Source organism: Oenanthe melanoleuca, chromosome 28 (genome assembly GCF_029582105.1).
Source record: "Oenanthe melanoleuca isolate GR-GAL-2019-014 chromosome 28, OMel1.0, whole genome shotgun sequence".
Taxonomy (NCBI): domain Eukaryota; kingdom Metazoa; phylum Chordata; class Aves; order Passeriformes; family Muscicapidae; genus Oenanthe; species Oenanthe melanoleuca.
The window spans coordinates 332255-352072 of record NC_079361.1 but is presented as its reverse complement, the minus strand read 5'-3'; the positions used below and the strand labels follow the sequence as shown (position 1 = coordinate 352072).

General features: G+C 48.7%; 1 protein-coding gene across 1 annotated transcript; it reads left to right on the top strand.

The window, feature by feature from the left end:
* The first annotated feature begins 2899 nt into the window (after window positions 1-2899).
* TMPRSS9 (transmembrane serine protease 9) lies at window positions 2900-17871 on the top strand. Its single transcript, XM_056512442.1, has 18 exons — window positions 2900-3023; window positions 4811-4938; window positions 5365-5432; window positions 5846-6021; window positions 7118-7159; window positions 8146-8317; window positions 8461-8735; window positions 8912-9048; window positions 10207-10522; window positions 11337-11508; window positions 12925-13196; window positions 13898-14034; window positions 14533-14890; window positions 14979-15095; window positions 15801-15972; window positions 16285-16550; window positions 17086-17222; window positions 17710-17871. Exons 1-18 carry the CDS (start codon window positions 2900-2902, stop codon window positions 17869-17871), a joined length of 3231 nt encoding a protein of 1076 aa, XP_056368417.1.
* The last annotated feature ends 1947 nt before the right edge of the window (window positions 17872-19818 follow it).

Below are 19818 nucleotides of genomic sequence, written 5' to 3'. Positions count from 1 at the left end.
CAAAAGAAAATAATCTTTCTGTATTCTAGAAAGGAGAGCAAAGACAAGTTTTGATTGTTTTGGGAAGTAGAAAGGTTCCCTCTCTCTAAATAGTCTATTTTCTCCAGTTAAAAAGCCTCTGCAATCACTAATACGCACTTCTTTCTTGGGTTCCAAGTACCTTTTATTGTAGTATGACTTTTACATGCAACTAAGATTGTACTGTCAAAAAAACAATAAGCCAGACCTAATTATGTCTGCAACGTTTATTTTTTTCTCAGATCCATTTGTCCTACCTTTGAGGTCCATTGAAGTCCACTGTTGCACTGGTCAGCACACCTGAACCAGATTTCTGAGTGCCCGCATTCAGCACACTGCAAGAGAGACAGTGACTCCAAAACCCTCCAAAAGGGGGGTGGAGAGATTCCTCATCTGTATGTATTCAGGCCACAAGGACCACTGGAAAACAGGTTCCCTACTTGCCTCTCCTTAGCCAGAGCTGAATTGCCAAACAGATATTGTTAGCAGAACCCAGGGGCCACAGTGCCGATCTGTGCCAGGCTCAGTTACAGCTGAAAAAGAATATTTGGATGTCTGCTAGAAAAAAAGAGGCATCTTGGACAGACTCTCCCTTCCTCTCCCCTTTCTCTCTGTCTGTTGCCTCACAAAGAAGTGACCTTCTAAAATCTCTTATCTGGAACCTTCGGTTTAAAGAGCTGCTGACGCCTCTTGGAAAACACTGAAAAGCTCTTGTGAAACAGGGAGCTGCTTCTCCCTGTGTCCCTTTTCTCCCCTCTTCCTTTCACTGCTGGATGCATTTACATTAGAAAAGGCTGTTGCTCTGCAGCCTCTCTGAAGCCACAGTCTGATTTCCCGCAGGAGGGAATCGCTGCTGTGGCAGCCCAAACTCTCCCAGCAGAGCCCGGATGGACACGAAGTGACCGGGGGATGTCCCTCGGCACGACAGATTTTGGGACTGAGGAAGGACGAGCTGTGTGGGGTTTATGCTCTTGAAGCTGTCGATATCAAGACAGAGTAGGTTTGAGAGGTGGTTGTGCCTTGCCAAGGCTTTTCTGGTGTGTCCTGTAAATCTGAGTCTCCCAACAGTTAGAAGTTGAGTACTCAAAAAACGCTGAGGCTGAGGAGCTCTGGACCCTTGGCCAAGCAGGTTGGACTTCTGACCACACGAATTGTCTGAAACAACTTCAGCCTGCCAGTTTGAACAGAAGGATTGTGTGTCTTCTTTCTACCTATGAGGGAGAAATATTTATACAGAAATTTAATACATTTTAGGACCACAGGAAATCAGTGTTCCTCCTTGTCTCATCAGGCTTGTTGCAGATACTAACCTATCTGAATGATGTAATAACTATTGATATTACAGATATTAATTCTTAGTGATTCCAAATTGTTGATGATGTGCAAATAAAGGCCAAATATACTTTGGCTTGTACTAGCAAGACTGCAGAGGAAAACAAAAACAAAAACAAAAACAAAAACAAAAACAAAAACAAAAACAAAAACAAAAAACCAAGACAGATATTCTTTCTATTTTTGGCATTTTTGAATTCACACTTGGAGCACCATATCCCATCTGAGCATCTTCAGTGCATGAAAAGCATTGACATACTGAAACCAGTCTGGCAAAGGCCAGGAAAAGGTGGAAGCAGGAAAGGTGACATGAAGGGGCTTTGCTTCTGGTGCAGAACCACTTGAGGTAAAATACTGGAAGCACCAATGCTGGCCACAGGGAAGGAGAATCTCCTTCCATTAAGGTAGCAGCAAAGCTGTAATTGCTCTGCATTACAGGCATTGGGAGCTCTCAGCTACATACTGTTGTGGGCTTTGCCACTCATTGTGATTTTATAATTCCCCCAGAATTCCTGCAAAAATGTGGAATAGCATTGGGCTAGATGAAATCTCACCCTGGAATCTGCCTCATAAACAACTACAGGGTGAAGTTTAGAAAGTTTTAATCCATATAACATGCACCTTGGGGATATAAGTAGCCTAATGCCAAGACTTCCACAAGCAGGTCAGAATGGTCTAGCAGGAGCAGACAATTATTTCTGAAGTATTCAATGCCAATTAGGTCTGGTCCATTCATGATCCAGAGTCCCAGGCAGGTCTCTCTCCACAGCTGTCTTTTCAAACTGCAGCTTCGTGTTTAAGGATGTGACTGCAGTACAGTCATGCTTGCAAACCTATAAGATTACTCTGAGATAAAAGTTGAACTTTACAGCTCAACTATCCTACCTGTTACTCAGCTCCATGACTCCTGAGCAGCACCAAAGCATTCCCTAGTGACACTTGCTGGGTTTAGGACCATTGTGAGGGGTGATGTTTAAGGTAGAAGGAGCAAGCCAAATTGTCAAGCCCCTCGCTGCTTGGCCCTTGCAAGAGCTGAGGTACCTGTTCACCCTGGCACAGTGGGCAGTTGGACCTGGAAACCCTGCTGCTAAGCAGACCTGGGTCACTGCCTGCTGAAGAGCAGGTACAGGGTGCTGCCAGGCAGGTTCTGTGCTGCTGGGACACTGGCTCAGGATTCATCCAGAGCCTGTGCAGAGCATGGAGATAGAGGCATCAGGCTGGTTCATGCTCACACTGGCCATGGCCATTGTGAGCACAAACACAATGAGCACCACTAGTCAGTGGTGGCCTCTTAGGAAGAAGGGGAACCAGTCAGGGAGGAGCCACTATGGTTTATGAGTTCAGGTCCTACAACTTGAATCTCCTGACTGCAGCCTAAGGCACATTCAGGGGACACAGTGTATATCTACCCTCTCACTTCTTGTGGCAATGCATTGTTTGGAGCTCCTGGGGTAACCTTAGCTGGCATGACAGATTTCATCCCAGTCTTATAATTTTCCTCCTCCTTTTTTTTCATTACAGAGCCCATCTGTAGAGCTGCTCAGAAAGCATGGACCAGATAAAGCCAGAGCAAGGCACGCAGAGAAGGAGACTGGGTGCCTGCTGCTGGAAGGTGACTGCTGCCACTGCTGTGGTGGGCAGCACAACAGCCCTCTGCCTGGGGATCTTGCTGGGTGAGTCTGCAGCCATGTACATTCTTTCAGTTTATCAGCTCCAAAACAGAAGTGATCTGCACTGCTCATAGCAAAAATCCTCAAAATCCTCCTACTGAGGACAAAATGAAGACACCTTTCTGCATGATGAACAAAAACTACAAAAGCTGTAGTTGGCTCATGTTCTTAATATGTGACTTTGGAGCATTTTATCTTCAGTGTCTCATGATACATATGCTCTATTCCTTTCCTCCTTGACCAATCTGATGTCCTTCTATGACAACATGACCTGCCTAGTGGATGAGGGAAAGGGTCTGAATCTGGTCTACCTCAATTTCAGTAAAGCCTTTGACATCATTTCCCATAAACCTTTTCTTAGAGAAACTGGCTGCTTATGGCTTGGATGGGTATGCTCTTCCTTGGTTAAAAACTAGTTTAGATGACCAGGCCCAGAGAGTGGTGGTGGATGGAGTCACATCCAGCTGGAGACTGGTGACCAGTGGTGTTCTTCAGAGCAGTTTCTTTGGGGCCAGCCCTGTTTCATATCTGTATCAGTGGTCTGGATGAGGGGATTGAGGGCATCCTCAGTCACCTCACAAAAACTCAACCTGGGCAGGATGTTGATCTGCTGAAGTAATAGTGTGGCCATCAGGACCAGGGCAGTGACTGTGCCCCTTGCTGGGCACTGCTGAGGCCCCACCTCAAATCCAGAGTTCAGTTTTAGGCCCCTCATGACAAGAAAGACACTGAAGGGCTGGAGCATGTCCAGAGAAGGGAACAGAGCTGGGAGGGGTTGGAGCACCAGAAGCAACTGAGGGAACTGGAGGGGCTCATCCTGGAGAAAAGGAGGCTCAGGGGGCCCTTCTGGCTCTCCACAACTCCCTGACAGGAGGGGACAGCTGGGGGAGTTGGGCTCTGCTCCCAGGGAACAGGGACAGGAAGGAAGAAAAGGCCTCAAGGTGGCCCAGGGGAGTTTAAGATTGGATACTCAGAAATTATTTTCACTGAAAGGGCTGTCCAGCCCTGGCACAGGTTGCCCAGAGCAGCAGTGGAATCACCATTCCTGCAGTGATTTAAGAAACGTAGACTTGCCATTAGGGGACATGGGTTGGTGTAGCCTTGGCAGTGCTGGTAGAATGATTGGACTTGATGACCTCAGAGGTCTTTTCCAACCTAAACAATTCCATGATTCTATGAATCTATCCTGTAATCTCTCTCTGTGACTTTAAAATTTCTTGTCACTGTACCCTGCTGCCTCTGCCATTTCCTATCTGGACCACTTGCAGCCACTGAGCACTACCTGTTTTACTGTCCCACTCCAGAGCATGGCCACCATCTCATTCCCTCTTCCATCTCCCTCCTGTTGCTTCTGCTGCCCCATGGCCAGATGCCACCTCAGGCCAGCATCCCAGTGAGGACCCAGTGTAACATGACTGACAGATCCCACCCTTACAGTCACAGTTTCAGGACCCAGTAGAACTTTCCCAAGGCAGCTCCTGCAAGGAAAGGACCAATCTCAGGTTGCCAGGCTGTACCCATCTGTTCATGAATTTCTGTCTTAGACAGAAAATCCACTATTTGACTTTGACAAAAATCCACTATTTTCAAGTTCAAACAAATTCAGTGCAAAATGCTATTAGTGCACATGTGCTGGGTATCCCAGTCTGGTTATGGGGCACCCTGAGGCATCTGGGATGGTCAGGGAGAGTCAAGCTGCTGAAAAGAAAGGGTTTGAAGGACATGATGATATCCAGGTTACAAAGCCCTGAGGAAAGCTGCCTCTGACAGACACCTTCCCTTTCTGGCAGCCTGCCAATCCATGGGAGAGGCCAGCTTTGAGCACACAGTAGAGCTGCAAGGAATCACATTCAACAGGAGCTTACAGATGAAGAACTCCGACTACTATAGGGTGCTGACACCTGCTCTTGAGAGGCTGGTGAGTTGATCTGGACCTTCTGGAAAAACACTTGTGAAATACTGTGGTGGTAACACCAGCAGAATCTGTATGCCAAGGGCAGGAGGAGAACTAGGACTTCTTAAACATCAGGAGGGTACAGTATGGGGCTGAACTGCACTTCAAGACGCCCTGTCAGGGCCCTGGGAGACATTCATGGAGTGGGAAATGTGTGTTCAGGTCTATTCCTTGCAAATTAGATAAGGCATAAAAAAAGGATGTACTACTGCATGTCCTAAAAGCCAGAGTGGGAAAAAAGTTACGTACGAGCTGGACATTGGTGCTTCTGCTTATAGAGACAAGAGATCATGCATCAACAGCTCCACATTCCAGCAGAATGCCAGGCACCATCTATTCCCACCTCCTTGGGGTCCAGTAAGTGTGTGACCGTCACTCTTTGTTTTTCAGTTTCTGTCCAGTCTCCAAGACTCCCAGTTGAACTGGAGTTGCACTGGTTGCACCATCCTGGGCTACAGGTGAGTGTAGGCAGCTATCTCTGCAGACCCTGCAGCTCATGTTTCACCACATTCTGACAAGCCTCACCAAGAAGGTGAACTCACGCCTGTGCTCTTTTTCAAAGTAGTACAAAGAGAAACTGTTTTTTGGTCAAGGCTGGATTTTCATCTGCGATTGCAACATTTGAAAATCCAGTCAGAAAGGCAGAGGAAAACAATTTTGTTCAACCACAGCTTTGGGCCAAAGGAAAAAAAATTCACATGACCAGTTCAACCCAGAGCACATCTCCAGTGAAACCTTAAATTATTAAGAATCAAAATATTAAGAATAAGATTTGTTTCCTTTTATTTCCCTGCAGACAGCTAGCACAGGAACCTGTCCCTTGTACTGATCATGAAGCCAAGGTCCCCCTTACTTCTCTGTCTCCCACTAGGAATGGGAACTCCGGTGTGATCGTCCATTTCCGCCTCCTCTTCACCCCCCAGGACTCGCAGCCCCTGAGCTCTACCTTGGAGGAGGAAGCTCTGAGGCATGGGCTGGCAGCTGCCCTGCACAAGCAGGGCTTCTCCCTGGCTGCCTACGGGACCATCTCCTCAGCTTCTCTTGAAGGTATGGCCCTGCTGCCTGTGCCCTGTGCTGGGGCTGCTGGCACCCCAGGTCACCCAGCTGAGCCACTATTGTCTCAGCCAAACTTCTGCAGGGCTTCAGCTCTGCAAGTCTAGTCAAAGCTTCGTGCCCAGCAGCAGTGTTAGAAATGGGGGTGCTGCCAGGCACTCAGCAAACTGGTAAAATGATCTGCCTGGCTCCCAGCTGGTCCAGCTTCACCAGACAACAGCAGAAACCAGCCTAGATCATGGCTGCTGCTTAACAGACATTTGTGGGTCCCCAAATACCCCTCCAACACTGATGCTGTCCTGATGCTCTGTGCTGCAAGAGCATCTTGAGGGGCCCACAGCAATGACAGAAGCTAAAGCACAAATTGTAACTGCTTTGGCTTTTCTTGCAGCACCTGGAGTCAGTCGGAGGGACAGCAAATGAAGCTCCAGGAGGTTAACAGCTGGGTTGTCTGTACATACCTGTGCACAGCAGCCCTTACAGACCTCACAGTTGTAGCAATAGCTACAGCTCAGGTTGATATTTCTCATATTTGAATTCTCTCTGAAACCACCTGACAAGAAATTCTCTTTTCCTTCTGCGACTCTGGAGTTGCTTGTGACCGTAGGATTCCAATTTAAAAAAAAAACCATGAGCCTGGGATTCAAGAAGGTGTGGGCTCCTCTGCAGCTCTCTCTGCACCCTCTGCCACAATGGGCAGGATCCCTGGGTCTTTGGGAGCCTTGTGCTGCCCAAATGGAAGGTGCTGAGAGTCCCCTTGGCTTTAGGCAAGCAGCCTTACACAGCTTCAGCCCCAGTCTGCTCCTGAGTCACTGCCACAGCTTTTGGGAATTTCTCTCTGCATGTGGAGTCACCCCAAAGCCTGCACGGCAGTAGGGAGCTGCTCCTCCCCTGCCTTGTGGCAGAGCAGGGGTCCCAGCAGGGACCTGGGCCTCGCCTCTCACTGGCCACAGGTGGGCAAAGAGATTGCCAGGCAGGAGAGGAAGATGCAGCAAAGCCTGTGGCAGCCCCAGCCCAGGAACACAACTCCAGGACCCGAGGCTGGGTTGCCCTGCCCTTGCTGATCCTGTTTCCTTCCTCTTTGTCCCAGGTCCCAACAAGGTTTCTTCCCACAGACCTGGACTGAAATCAGGTAAGAGCCAGGCAGCAGGAAGAACCACTTGAACTCTGCAGCCTCCTCCTCCTCTTCCTCACCAGCAGCCTGCACACAGATACAAAAGGCGCTTGGGCCCCTCCTTGTTCATAGCCTGGTGGCCCAGGGGCCTGCAAGCTCAAAAGAAGCTGCAGCTCTGTTCCAGCGCCATCCTGCAGGGACTCTGGGGCAGCCAGAGAGTGGAGGGACAGGGATACAGTGGTGGTTGCCCCTGGGGAAGCCAGGGGAGAGTTCCTGTGTGGACTGCAGAAGACATGAATGATTCAAGCCTCGCTGTCCCCAGGGAGCTGCCCTTGAGACAGGCAGTCACCTTCTCCAACATCCAGTATGTGAAAAGAAAGCCCTGAATGTGACAGCCAAACGGGCTGTGCTGATGCCTCTGATGGAAGGGGCTGTGCTGAATCTCCCCAGCAGGTCTCCTGGACATAGAGGCCAGCTACAACCCACTGCAGGCAGACCTTGATAGCTGGGACACCATTGGCTCTCAGGCACTGAAGAGAGCCAAGGATATGACATGATTTTTCAAGCCAGTAGCAAATTGCTATATCAGCGTGAGGGAAACTGTGCCCTGGAAACACCTTGGTCCCATCAACTGTGATGGATTATGCCAAGGTCCACCTTCCTGGTGGGCTGGCACAATGGACAAGAGCTGCATGCCCATGACCTGCTGGAAGCTGATCACGAGGCAGTAGCTGAGCTTGTAAGACTAGTCAGGATGCTGCTCTACAGTTTCTTGCCCTAGAAGAGTTCCAGGAGGATGCTGTGATGGCCCAGTGCTTTGCAGTGCCCTTCCCAAGCCTGCAGGTTAAAGGCTGCCCTGTGACATCCCAAGTACCATCCTGCTGCTTGAGCATATGCCAGCAGCACACACAGAGCTGAAGCAGCTTTTCCCACTTGCCCCCAAGAGCGTGTTGCTGGGGTGCAGTGGCAGGACCCTGATGCACTGGCTTTCTCCTCCCTTTCAGACTGTGGCAATCGCCCTGCCATGCAGACTGCCAGCAGGATAGTTGGAGGCTCAGAGGCGTCCAGGGGAGAGTTCCCGTGGCAAGTGAGTTTGCGAGAGAACAATGAGCACTTCTGTGGTGCTGCAATCCTCACTGAGAAGTGGCTGGTGTCTGCTGCTCACTGCTTTACGGAGTAAGTTTTAGTCACACCACCTTCCACCCTCAATCCCTGTTCCAAATGCTGCCATGGATGGCAGGATGGGCAGGAGACAGCTTGGGTTTGCAGGACAGTGTTGTGGCTGCAGGCTCACACGGCCCCCACTCTCTCTCCTCTAGGTTTCAGGACCCAGACATGTGGGCAGCTTACACAGGGACCACCTCCCTCAGAGGCTCTGACAGCAGCACAGTGAAAATGGACATTTCACAGATCATCCCACACCCCTCTTACAATGCTGACACAGCTGACTATGATGTGGCCGTGCTGGAGCTGAAGAGACCTGTGACCTTCACTAAGTACATCCAGCCCGTGTGCCTGCCAGATGCTGGCCATCACTTCCCCACCAGCAAGAAGTGCCTTATCTCTGGCTGGGGCTACCTCAAGGAGGATTTCTGTAAGCGAAACATGGCAGGCAGCAGAGAAGACATGGTGGGGTGTGAGCGGGGCAGAAGGCCTTGGGGAAGGGTACTCAGGCCTTGCTCTGGCCAGCTGGAGTGGGCTGTACCCTGAGGTGCTGAGCCTGTGCAGGGCTCCCTGCACTGAGTTCACAATCGTGTCTTTCTCATTCAGTGGTGAAACCTGAGTTCCTGCAGAAAGCAACAGTGGAGCTCCTAGACCAGAACCTATGTTCCAGTCTCTACAGCCATGTCCTCACAGACAGGATGATGTGTGCTGGCTACCTGGAGGGGAAAGTTGACTCTTGCCAGGTAAGCTTTTCCCAGAGAAGATGGCACACCTGCCTGCATAAGGCTTTTCCCTCCCAGTATGTACCAAGTGACAATTCAAGAAGCAGAACTGACAGTATGGTCATTGTTTCCCATTGAGGTTTGAGGCTCTACCTTGGACCCAGATCAGTGATTGCAGAAGACACAAATGAAGATATATTCTCTACTGCTTAGAGCAGGGCACTGTTGTTTAAGGGGCTCTTTCAGCTAATTAACTACTTCTCTCTTCTTCCCTAGCTGTCATCAGGGCTGGCCCTACCAATATTCCACACAGGTCTTCAGATCAAAATCCAGATGGGCAAAGGGCAGCAGCGGAAACTAAAACATACACAATAGTTTTTGGTGAACAACAGAGTGGTTTTTTTTAGTGAGATTTTATCCATCCTGGAACTGCAAGTGGTCAGCTGGAGACAGGCCTGCCTTTCATAGTATGGAGAGAGGAGAACTGTGATTTCCAGGTCTGTCTATGTGGTTTGGTAGGACCGCTCAAACCAACAGAAACCACCTTAACAAATCTGCACTTTTCTGGTGGTATTGCTTCATACTTCTGCACCAAATACAGCACAAACATCAGAGAAGGGGCCAAGAATTGAAGATTTAAGGTTGAGTGATGAACACAACCCATCTGGGTATTCATTACTGATCTAGAACAATCTTATCCCCAGAAGACATTACCAGCTTCATGGACCACATGTCCATCACAGGGCCCCATAATAACCAAGAACTGACCAGGGAACCATAGACCAAATCAAGAAAACCTGATGCAAACATTAAAGTGGTCTCCCTGGGTTGTGTATCAGGCAATGAATACCCATTATCTGGCTGTGTTTGGACTGCTAGGATTAATCTTTAAGAGGTTTAACAAATTGTTAAAGAAATGCTAAATCCTAGATTTTACAGATGATGGCCTTTGTTCTTCTGGCATATATGTTCTTCTGTGTAATAGCAGGACAGTGTGCCCACATGGAGGAACATCCAAAGGCCAGCACTCAGATGCTCCACTCATCACTAGGTCAGAGCAAATATGGAGTTAGGATACACAGGGACAGAGAGACCCCAGCTGGTAGAGGAATGCTGAAGATAGCCAGGGCAAGCTGAGTACATCCCCAGGGAGAGCTCACCATGTGGCTTCTCTTGCAGGGTGACTCTGGTGGGCCCCTGGTTTGCCAAGAACCATCTGGCAGGTTTTTCCTGGCGGGAATTGTGAGTTGGGGTATTGGATGTGCTGAAGCCAGGCGGCCTGGGGTTTACACACGTGTTACCAAACTCAGAGACTGGATCTTGGATGCTATTTCTGCCTTCCCTACCTCCATAGCCCATACTGTTCCTCCAGTACACTTCAGTACTAACAATAACATGGTCAACACTGAAGAGGTCAACACCATCACCGGAGCAGCCCCTACCACCTCACCAGCCCCAGCTGCCAGCAGGCCAGTGACTGCAGCAAGACCACGAGGTATGAGCACCCACAGCAGGTGCACCTTGGCAAGCAGAGTGGCAGGTACAGGTCCAAACATCAGGTTTGTTCCTCTGCTGACCTAAGCTAACCTTTTGTAGGGTGAGCCACACAACTTCACCTAAGTGCTAAGGTACAAGTGACATTATATGTCTGCCCTGGCTGAGTCCAGAGCAGCCTGGCAGTGCCAGGCAGTGCCTCTGCAGTTCCATGCACTCCTTTGCTTTTGTGACTGTCTGTGTAATCTTGCTGTGTAACTGGTCTGCTCTGGCAAGCTCAGAACAGGTCACTAAGACACAGCAGCATCTGACAGTCTTTAACCTGTTGATCACTTTTTCTTGCCACCTAAGGAGCTCCCAGCAGTTCAAAACTGATGGCTGCCCCTTCACAGCAGCCGTGCATCTCTCCCTGAAGGGAAGGAGGGCAGGTGTCTGCAGGATGACCTCTCCATTTCAAGGAGCCCTCCCAGCAACTTTGCAAGGAGATGCAGATGAAGGGTATTTTTCTAAGTCTAGAATAAACTTTTTATCTGGAATGGCAAGACTAAGAGGCACGGAACTACTGATTACTCTGCCTTCAAGAAAGGCCCAGGATTCATAACTTGCCAAGAGCAAGATGCAGAACAGCAGTTTCTGATAAAGTCCAGCTGTACATAGCCACCATCAGGCACTGCCACTATCAGCCAACAGGGCTTGAGTAGATGTCTTACACCTCAGCCCTAACCTGTTCTTGCTAAGGTTTACTGGTTAGAGAGAGAAAAGTCTCTTGTCTTCTGCCTGGAATACTCACAGGTCATGCTTTGACTTTTGTTCAGAGTGTGGAGGACGACCCGGGTTCTCTAAACCCAGCAAGATTGTGGGAGGAACAGATGCTTCCAGAGGAGAGATCCCTTGGCAAGTCAGTCTGAAAGAAAACTCAAGACATTTCTGTGGAGCCACCATCATTGGGGACCGCTGGCTGCTGTCAGCAGCTCACTGCTTCAATGAGTAAGAGCGCATCCCTGCCCCTGCTCCAGCTCACCTGCCCACTGGCACAGAGCAGCACAGCCAAATCCACAGTGTGGCACTGAAGTCAAGAAACAGAAATCAAGAACACATATTGGACATTAATTTTTACTATAACTAGACAGTCACAGTAAAAGGAGTGTGTGGGGAGGTTGAAATGAGGCAGAGAAAGGTTAAAGCAGCCTGAACAGGAAGTAAGGACAACACATCTAAGAGGAGTGAAAGAAGGTGCCACACGAGTTTCTTTAATAAACTTAACTTTAAAAAATGTCTGTAATATATAAAATAGAGACACATGGCCAGCTGGTAAAGGGAAAATGGTCAGTTCAATCCTGCATAGTTTTGTTCAACTGCAAGAACCCAAGCCCAGATTTATAAGTAGCCTAGATAAAGAAATGAGTAGCAAGAACATAATGCTTGTCAAGAATAAATTCCTGCAGGCAGAAAAGGTGGGTTACTAACTCTGAAGGATTTTAAGACAACTTCATGCATTAAATAGCTGGGCAATAATGGAGCAAGTGAAGCGCAAGGTAGGGAAGCGTGAAATGAGGCACACAGTTAAACCAGTGTCTGCCTGTGCATGACGATGAGTCTACATCAGCTGTTGCAATTTAAAACAAGAGGTCAGAAACACGTGGATATTGCCCTGACAGCAGCAGTCCTGTGGCAGGGGCAGTTAACAAGCACAGGAATGCAGTAAAAAACTAGGGAGATGAGTGGGATGTTGCTGGTAATGCACAGCACATTGACTGCTCCAACATCACAAGGAGGGCAAGAATAATATTGTGTGAATGTGTACACAAGGCTGGGGGATGAGCTGGGTGTGGAGCACCATCATAACAAGCACAATGAAATAGATCAGACTAGACCTGGGAAAAGAAATAACTAATGGGAAGGCAATGTTTGATGAGACTGTACAATAATGAAGAGCACTGTGTTTAGGGAATGCCTTTTGACTGTCTTTTAAAGATACCAAATAATCACCAAGAGCAGATGGAAAACAATCAAAAGGAAGCACCTTTTAAAATAAATGACATTAAAATTAATATTAAAAATTCACCTGGAGTAAAACAAAAATAAAACACAAGTTTAGAAAAATCCAAATAATACCCAAAAATCCAGCAAGACCTACTGAATACAGAGATACCACCTGTGTACCAGAATACTCCTGAAATCACAAATTTCTGGACATGAAGAGATGATTATTATAACAGGCTTTTTTGCTCTTCAGGTAATATCCAAAAGGTGCCACTGCTGGAAACAGTTCTTTGGGCCTGACTTAGCAGGGGTGCTCTGCTGCATGTTAGATTATGTAAAGCTGCAATGTCAGAATTAACGTCAGAATTCATGCCAGGCATAAGTGTGTGAGTATGCATATTTAGGTTTATGTATTTGCAGGACAGTGCCGGAAGAGATCGAAGCCTATGTGGGAACAACATCACTAAATGGAACAGATGAGAATGCAGTGAAAGTCAATGTAACAAGAGTAATCCCACATCCCCTCTTCAACCCCATGATTCTGGACTTTGATGTGGCTGTACTTGAACTGGCAAGACCTCTTATCTTCAACAAATACATACAACCTGTGTGCCTCCCACTTGCTGTGCAGAAGTTTCCTGTTGGGAAGAAATGTCTCATTTCTGGATGGGGTGACCTCCAGGAAGGGAATGGTAAGCAGTAATGCATTACCTACTGATTTACTTTGGAGCAGTGATACCCTGAGCAGCAAAGCCTGTGCCACTATAACCCACAGTCCTGGGAATGTATAGGACAGGGATCAGTAACAGGAACAGTCAGGAACTGACAGAAACATAAGAATAAGCAAGGGTAAAGGCACACAGTAAAGGCACCTTAAACCACAGTTACCTAGGAGTCACCAGCAAAGAAGAAAATGGAGAGAACAGTTTGGTGGGAACCAGGAGAAGTCTGCTGGACTGCCCTCAGGAGCTCTACCATGCTAAGCAAGTGTCAGGCACTTGCCTCAGAGCCTGCTGCAGCTCGGGCAGGATGGTAGGTCAGCCAAAGCAGCCCCTCAGTCACAGGGATATTCCAAGCAATGAGCATAAGCAAAGATCCAGCCATAGGGAGAAGGCCTGAGAGTGGCACCTGCTATCAAAGAAGTCCAGCTGACAAGAAGCCCACAAACTCTTCAGGAGCATGGGACACAAACTGTGTGCAGAATCCTTAGCACAGATGAAACTGCTCCCTGGGGTGAGCCAAAAGCTTCAGGGCTTGCAGAGAAAACAGATTCTATTGGACTTGATTCCCATGTGGGATTAGAGCCTGTTTTCCCAAAATATGTGTTGAGTCAGTCTAAAAGCCATTAGTTCCTTTCCTCTGCTGCAGCACTAATTCTGTGGTTTTCATGCAGACACCAAGCCTGAGATCCTCCAGAAAGCATCTGTGGGCATCATAGAAGAGAACACCTGCAACTTTCTCTACAATTTCTCCCTCACTGATCGAATGATCTGTGCTGGCTTCATGGAAGGGATGGTAGACTCATGCCAGGTAAAAGTGTGGGATTTCTCTACTCTGTAGATTGTTCTAGAAAGCTCGGCTAACTGCCTTCAGCAGATCCTTGTGAAATATTTACTGGGCTGCTGTAATCCAGCTGTGTAATTAACATGTACTTGAGCACAAAAAGCCCCAACCCACTACTTTGGAGACCTAGAAAAGTAAACAAAGCTCCATCAAGCTGAGAATGACTTAAACCAGCATCCTACCACTCTATCTGGCCAGACAAATCCTGGATGAAGCAGGTCTCTTCCTGTGGCAGTGAGTCAGTGGCAGTTGGTGGCAGCTGTGGAAATGTGCTGACAGGAGCCAGGTTGAGCCACTGACCCCAGCTTCAACTTCTGCACACTCATGCCCTGCATACACACTGCATGACAGCAGACAAACCTGCAAGGCTGGAGAAAGAAGAGTTGGGGGTAGTTAAATCCTTCTGGTGTGTCTGAGGGGCAGACCTGATTGGACTGAGCAGTCATTGCCTTGCTTCTTCTGCAGGGAGATTCAGGTGGACCCTTGGCCTGTGAGGTTACCCCGGGCGTGTTTTACCTTGCTGGCATCGTGAGCTGGGGATTTGGTTGTGCCCAGGCTATGAGACCTGGTGTATACTCCAGAATTACCAAATTCACAAACTGGATCCTGGACACCATGTCCCAGTTGCCCAGTGGTGGCACAAGCATCCCTTCCAGTTCGGTCATCCCTAGAACTTCTATCACAGCCATTTTTATCCAGCCCAGCACAATGGCTGCAAGTCCAGCCAGCAGAACCACCCTGGGGACAAAGATGAGCACAACCATGAGTGAAACCTCCATAGCTCTGAGAACAACTGAGACTACCAAGCCTACCCAAACCCCAGGTAAAACTGATAACTGATGCATTGACATGTTGGCAGAAGGCCTCCAGCATAGAGGGTAGTGAGCAGGCCATGGGTTATTGCCTTCCAGTGGTGCCTTGTACCAGCCTCACCTTCAAGTGTTCCAGCAAGGTGTGTATTGGAAAAGAAAATCCTGAATGCGATGGTGTTGTGGACTGCAGCAACGGCTTTGACGAGCGCAACTGTGGTGAGTTCTCCTCTGCAGCCCATGGCTGCTGCCAGCTGTGCTCCACATGACCTGGACTCCACAATGGCACCCACCATATTCACACTGGCTGTCATGGGCACAGACACTGGGAGCCTAGGCCAGCTCTGCCAGAGCCTAAAACAAGATAAAGCTCTATATCCAGCTCAGTATCCAACACAAACTGAACAGACAATTTCGGATACAAGTAAAATAAAATCACCCCAGGACAGAGCTGGATCCAAATTTACTGCCAGAAAGTGTGGCCTCTTCTATCCTGTTATAGACATTAGAACCCATTTCCCAGCACACAGGCCTTCTGGCCAGTCAGCACAAAGCAGCAAGACAGCTCTGCACAACACGGCAGCCCAGAAAGTGTCTTGTCATCCCTGGGACTGCACTTTGGGCTGCACATTCCTTGCCATGTGATACCTCAGACAGTCCATCCAAATATCTGCTCCTGATATACCGCATCCCTGGAAGGTGTGATCTGTGATAACAAATCTGCAAAAAGTCAGTTCCTGTCTGTATGTCAAGCCACATGTCTGTCAAGCCTTGCCTCAGCTGGGTGAATTGAATTCATCACATCCTACTGCCCTGTACGTGCTGCCCCACAAGGTTGTCCCACAGCACAGGTTATGGAAGGCAGGCAGTAATTCCTTTAATTTATGATTACTTAAAATCATGGTGCTTCTTCCTCTGTTCCAGACTGTGGCTCAACAAGTGCTCTGGCCTTCAGCAAGATTGTGGGTGGCAGCAGTGCAGCTCGAGGAGAATGGCCCTGGCAAGTCAGTCTCTGGCTTCGACAGAAGGAGCACAAGTGTGGGGCTGTCCTCATTGCTGACCGGTGGCTGCTTTCTGCAGCTCACTGCTTTGACATGTAAGTCTGAGATGAGCTAGTTAAGTCAGCTGGCTCTTGCCTCAGTCCCATCAGCCAACCTGCCCTTCCCCTCCCTCGTGGTCCAGCACCCTGGCTGGGATGCTGTGCCCCACAGGAAGAACACACCCCCTATCAGAGAAACGCCCCTACAGGTAAGTATTAAGAGGAATGGGGGGAACAAAGTCTGAGTACACCCACTGTTGTGGAGACAGGGGTCCTGACCTCCCAAGGTGTGGCCAGCCCCATGAGTAGGGGGATGGCCCTCCTTGTGAAGCTGTGCTCCTAACAGCCAGGTTTGCTGTCTTTCTGCAGTTACAGTGATCCCAAAATGTGGGTGGCCTTTCTAGGAACACCCTTCATGAGTGGCATCGATGGCAAAATGGAGAAGATATTCCGTATCTACAAACACCCTTTTTACAACGTCTACAGCCTAGACTATGATGTGGCACTACTGGAACTAAGCACACCTGTCACGTTCAGCAGCACCATCAGACCTGTATGTCTCCCTGACAATTCTCACATCTTCCATGAAGGGGCCAGATGCTTCATCACAGGCTGGGGCTCCACAAAGGAAGGAGGTACTGGCTGAGAGGGCCCTCCCACATGCATGATGGCCAACTCAATGGCCAAATCAACTGCAACACTGCAAGCCCAAACTTCTACAGTTCCCACACCACTACCCCAAGCACTCCCATGCAGGCCACATGCTGTAGAAGATACCACACTGGGCAAGGCCTGGTGGCACCATAATCTCCTCCCCAGCTACCACGCACACTACTCCTCCTTTTTATCTCACCTCTGCCCTCTTGGAGCCTTCCCTAGCTTTCTACATGCCAGCCACTGTGCTCTCCACTCGCCACAGCAGCTGCTTCAGCTGTGCTCCTGCAGCACAAGGACCACCCCAATACCATTTGTGTCTGGTCAGCCAAGCTGTCTGACAAACTACATACCCAAGGGACCTTCCTGTGTTTGCTCTGCTGAACCAGGTGTGACTCACTTCCCCAGTGCAGGTCTCTCCCTCTGGCAAGCAAGGCTGCAGAAACCCCACTTCTTCACATACTGCTGTTTCTCATGTGCTCTTCACCCAGCTAACAGCAATACTTCTCTCCTCAGGTCTCATGTCAAAGCATCTGCAAAAAGCAGCAGTGAACATCATTGCAGACCAGGCCTGCAAAAAGTTCTACCCTGTCCAGATCAGCAGCAGGATGCTGTGTGCTGGTTTCCCACAGGGCACCATCGACAGCTGTTCAGTGAGTGCAAGAGCAGCAAATGCTGTGGGTGGGACAGAGGAAGTTTGCACCAAGTCCCTAGACTATATTCCTTCAGGAGGGCCCTGCCCTGCCTCCCCTAGCTCAGCTGTCTGTCCATCTATCAACTGGCTGCTGCTTTTATCCATCCTCATCCTGCTTGCCCCACCAACCTGTGACAGGTCAGGGAAATACACAGAGGACAATGCTAAGGTAATGCTAATACACAGAGGTAATACTAAGTTTAAGAGACCACATGGAGCCTGTTTCATGATCCTACTGTACCTCCAAACATTATTCTAGTTCCAGAACCCCAGCTTCACATTGTTCATGCAAGTACATCACTGGAGCAGTCCTCCAGCTTGGAATGGGGCTCCTGGGGAAGGGGGGAACAGGACAGCAAATGCCTATGCCCCAGAGAGAACATTTCACAGCTAGGGGAGCTGCACTGCCTGTGGCTTGATACTGGATCCTTTTCCTCTCTCTGCAGGGTGATGCAGGTGGGCCCCTGGCATGTAAAGAACCTTCAGGGAAGTGGTTTCTAGCAGGAATCACAAGCTGGGGCTATGGCTGTGCCAGGCCATACTTCCCTGGTGTCTACACCAAAGTCACAGCTGTCCAGGGCTGGATTGTGCAGAACCTCAAGCTCTGAAACTGCATTTCACCACTCAGGGAAGACGATGAACAAGAGGAATAACTGCCGGAGGATGCACTAACCCCTTGGCTACTGTACATTTTCCTAATGTTGCAAAGGGGTGAAGATGGCCTTGCAGGTATTAAGCAAATGCCAATGTTGTGTGGCCTGCTGGTTGTTACACCAAGGCATTTGATAACTGCTTTGCATAGAGAGGTACAAATTCTAGACCTTTTCTATAAATAAATGAAACCTGTCCCATCTTAAGACCTGGCCAAACATACTGCACATTAAAACATGACCTTTCTAGTTGCATGGGTGCTGGAAAAATCTGCCTAAGATTTATGGAGTTTGCCTGATCTCTGGCTATGGAGCTGTCATCCCAAAGCCAAGCCAACAGACTTGTGACCTTTGCCCCACCCCAAAGTTATGCCCTTGCAGAAGCTTCAGACCTCACTGACTTGATGGAGCTGTTGTGCTGTGCAGCAGCTTTTGGGAAGGTTGTGATGCTGTTTCCAATTGGTGCGTGGTACTAGAGAGCTCAGTGATGACCTCTTGGCTCACCATTTGATCCCAAGAGAATGCAGGACTAAAACACTTGGGAGTTCAGACTGCACAGGCCCTCACCTGTACTAGAGTACTAGGAGGGGCTTCTCACTCACCCTCCCTGCAGCTCCTTTTGCATTAGGTAACAGGTGATGAAACTGGCAAAGATTAAGGCATGACCACACAGACCACTGTCTGGCTAAGGTAGGTGGGAAAATCTGAAATGCTGAGATAGTGGTGCAAAGTATACTTGTCAGGTCCCACCAGCATAAGACACATAGGCAACTTTGTTCACAAGCAAAGAACTGCAGCAGAGCTCATGTGCTGAGTCTCGGGCAGAGCAGATTTTGACATGTCCCCATCGATTCAGCCACCAAAACTGAATGGCTGCTTGTACCCTAAACCCCTTCCTCATTTTTGGTGCTTTAAGCTCTGCATCTGAGCATAGCAAGAGGTTTCTTCCATCCCAACCCAGCTGGCAGCAAGAGCCTCAACTTTTTGAGACAGAGCACGAGCTAGGTGGGAGACCTGGCTTCCAGGCATGGCTCAGCTCCAGATGGATCCAGATTCATGGCTAGAACACCTGTGGGATGCTCCCATGAACAAAATGGGACTGCTGCACAGCCAGTGCCACAAAATTCATACAGCCATGAAGAAAAGTAAAAAGCCCACTAAGCAAAAAGCCCCCTAAGCAAAGATGTCTGAAAGCACTTTATTTTCAAGTAGCCATTCTGACAGTCTGGATACTCCAGTTTCAGTAAGTCCAGATACCCAAATATCTCCTCATAGTTTACCTTGCGTGAGAACACTTTAGGTTCTATCACATCTCTCTGAATGTCCTAGCAGGTACAGAGATGTTATTCTTCCAGTCTGTCTCTGTGTCCAGCAAACAATGAAATCTTTTATAAAATACAGAAGAGCTTCAAAAGAAGGGATGTTTAAAAACTCACTACATGGGCACTATTTATCTCCAACATTTCCCTCTTACAGCTGTTGTATCCACTGCTGACCACACTGAATCCAACCTTTTCAGAAGCAGTGTGTAAGCAGAAAACAGAGTTGTGCCCCAAAGCATACCCACATCCTGCAGACATGCTCCTCCATCAAAAAAGTTATGCTTACGATGTAGGCTCCAGAATGGAACATCTATGCCAAACCAGAAACTACAGAGCATCACAGCCACACAACACACTTTATAAAGAACCTAAGTACTTCCCAACCCTGTTCATCCCTAGCTGTGCTCACACAACTATTTGCAAGACTCTCCTGCTCCCCAACACTGTGCTTGAGCTGAGCCAAAGCCTACGAGCCTTAAGACAGCATCACATAGCGCTATAAAGATATAAGATATGAAAGAGCCAAGGTGGAATGTGGAGAATCTTCTGGCAGCTTTTCCACTGATGAAAAGGGACTGGGTAA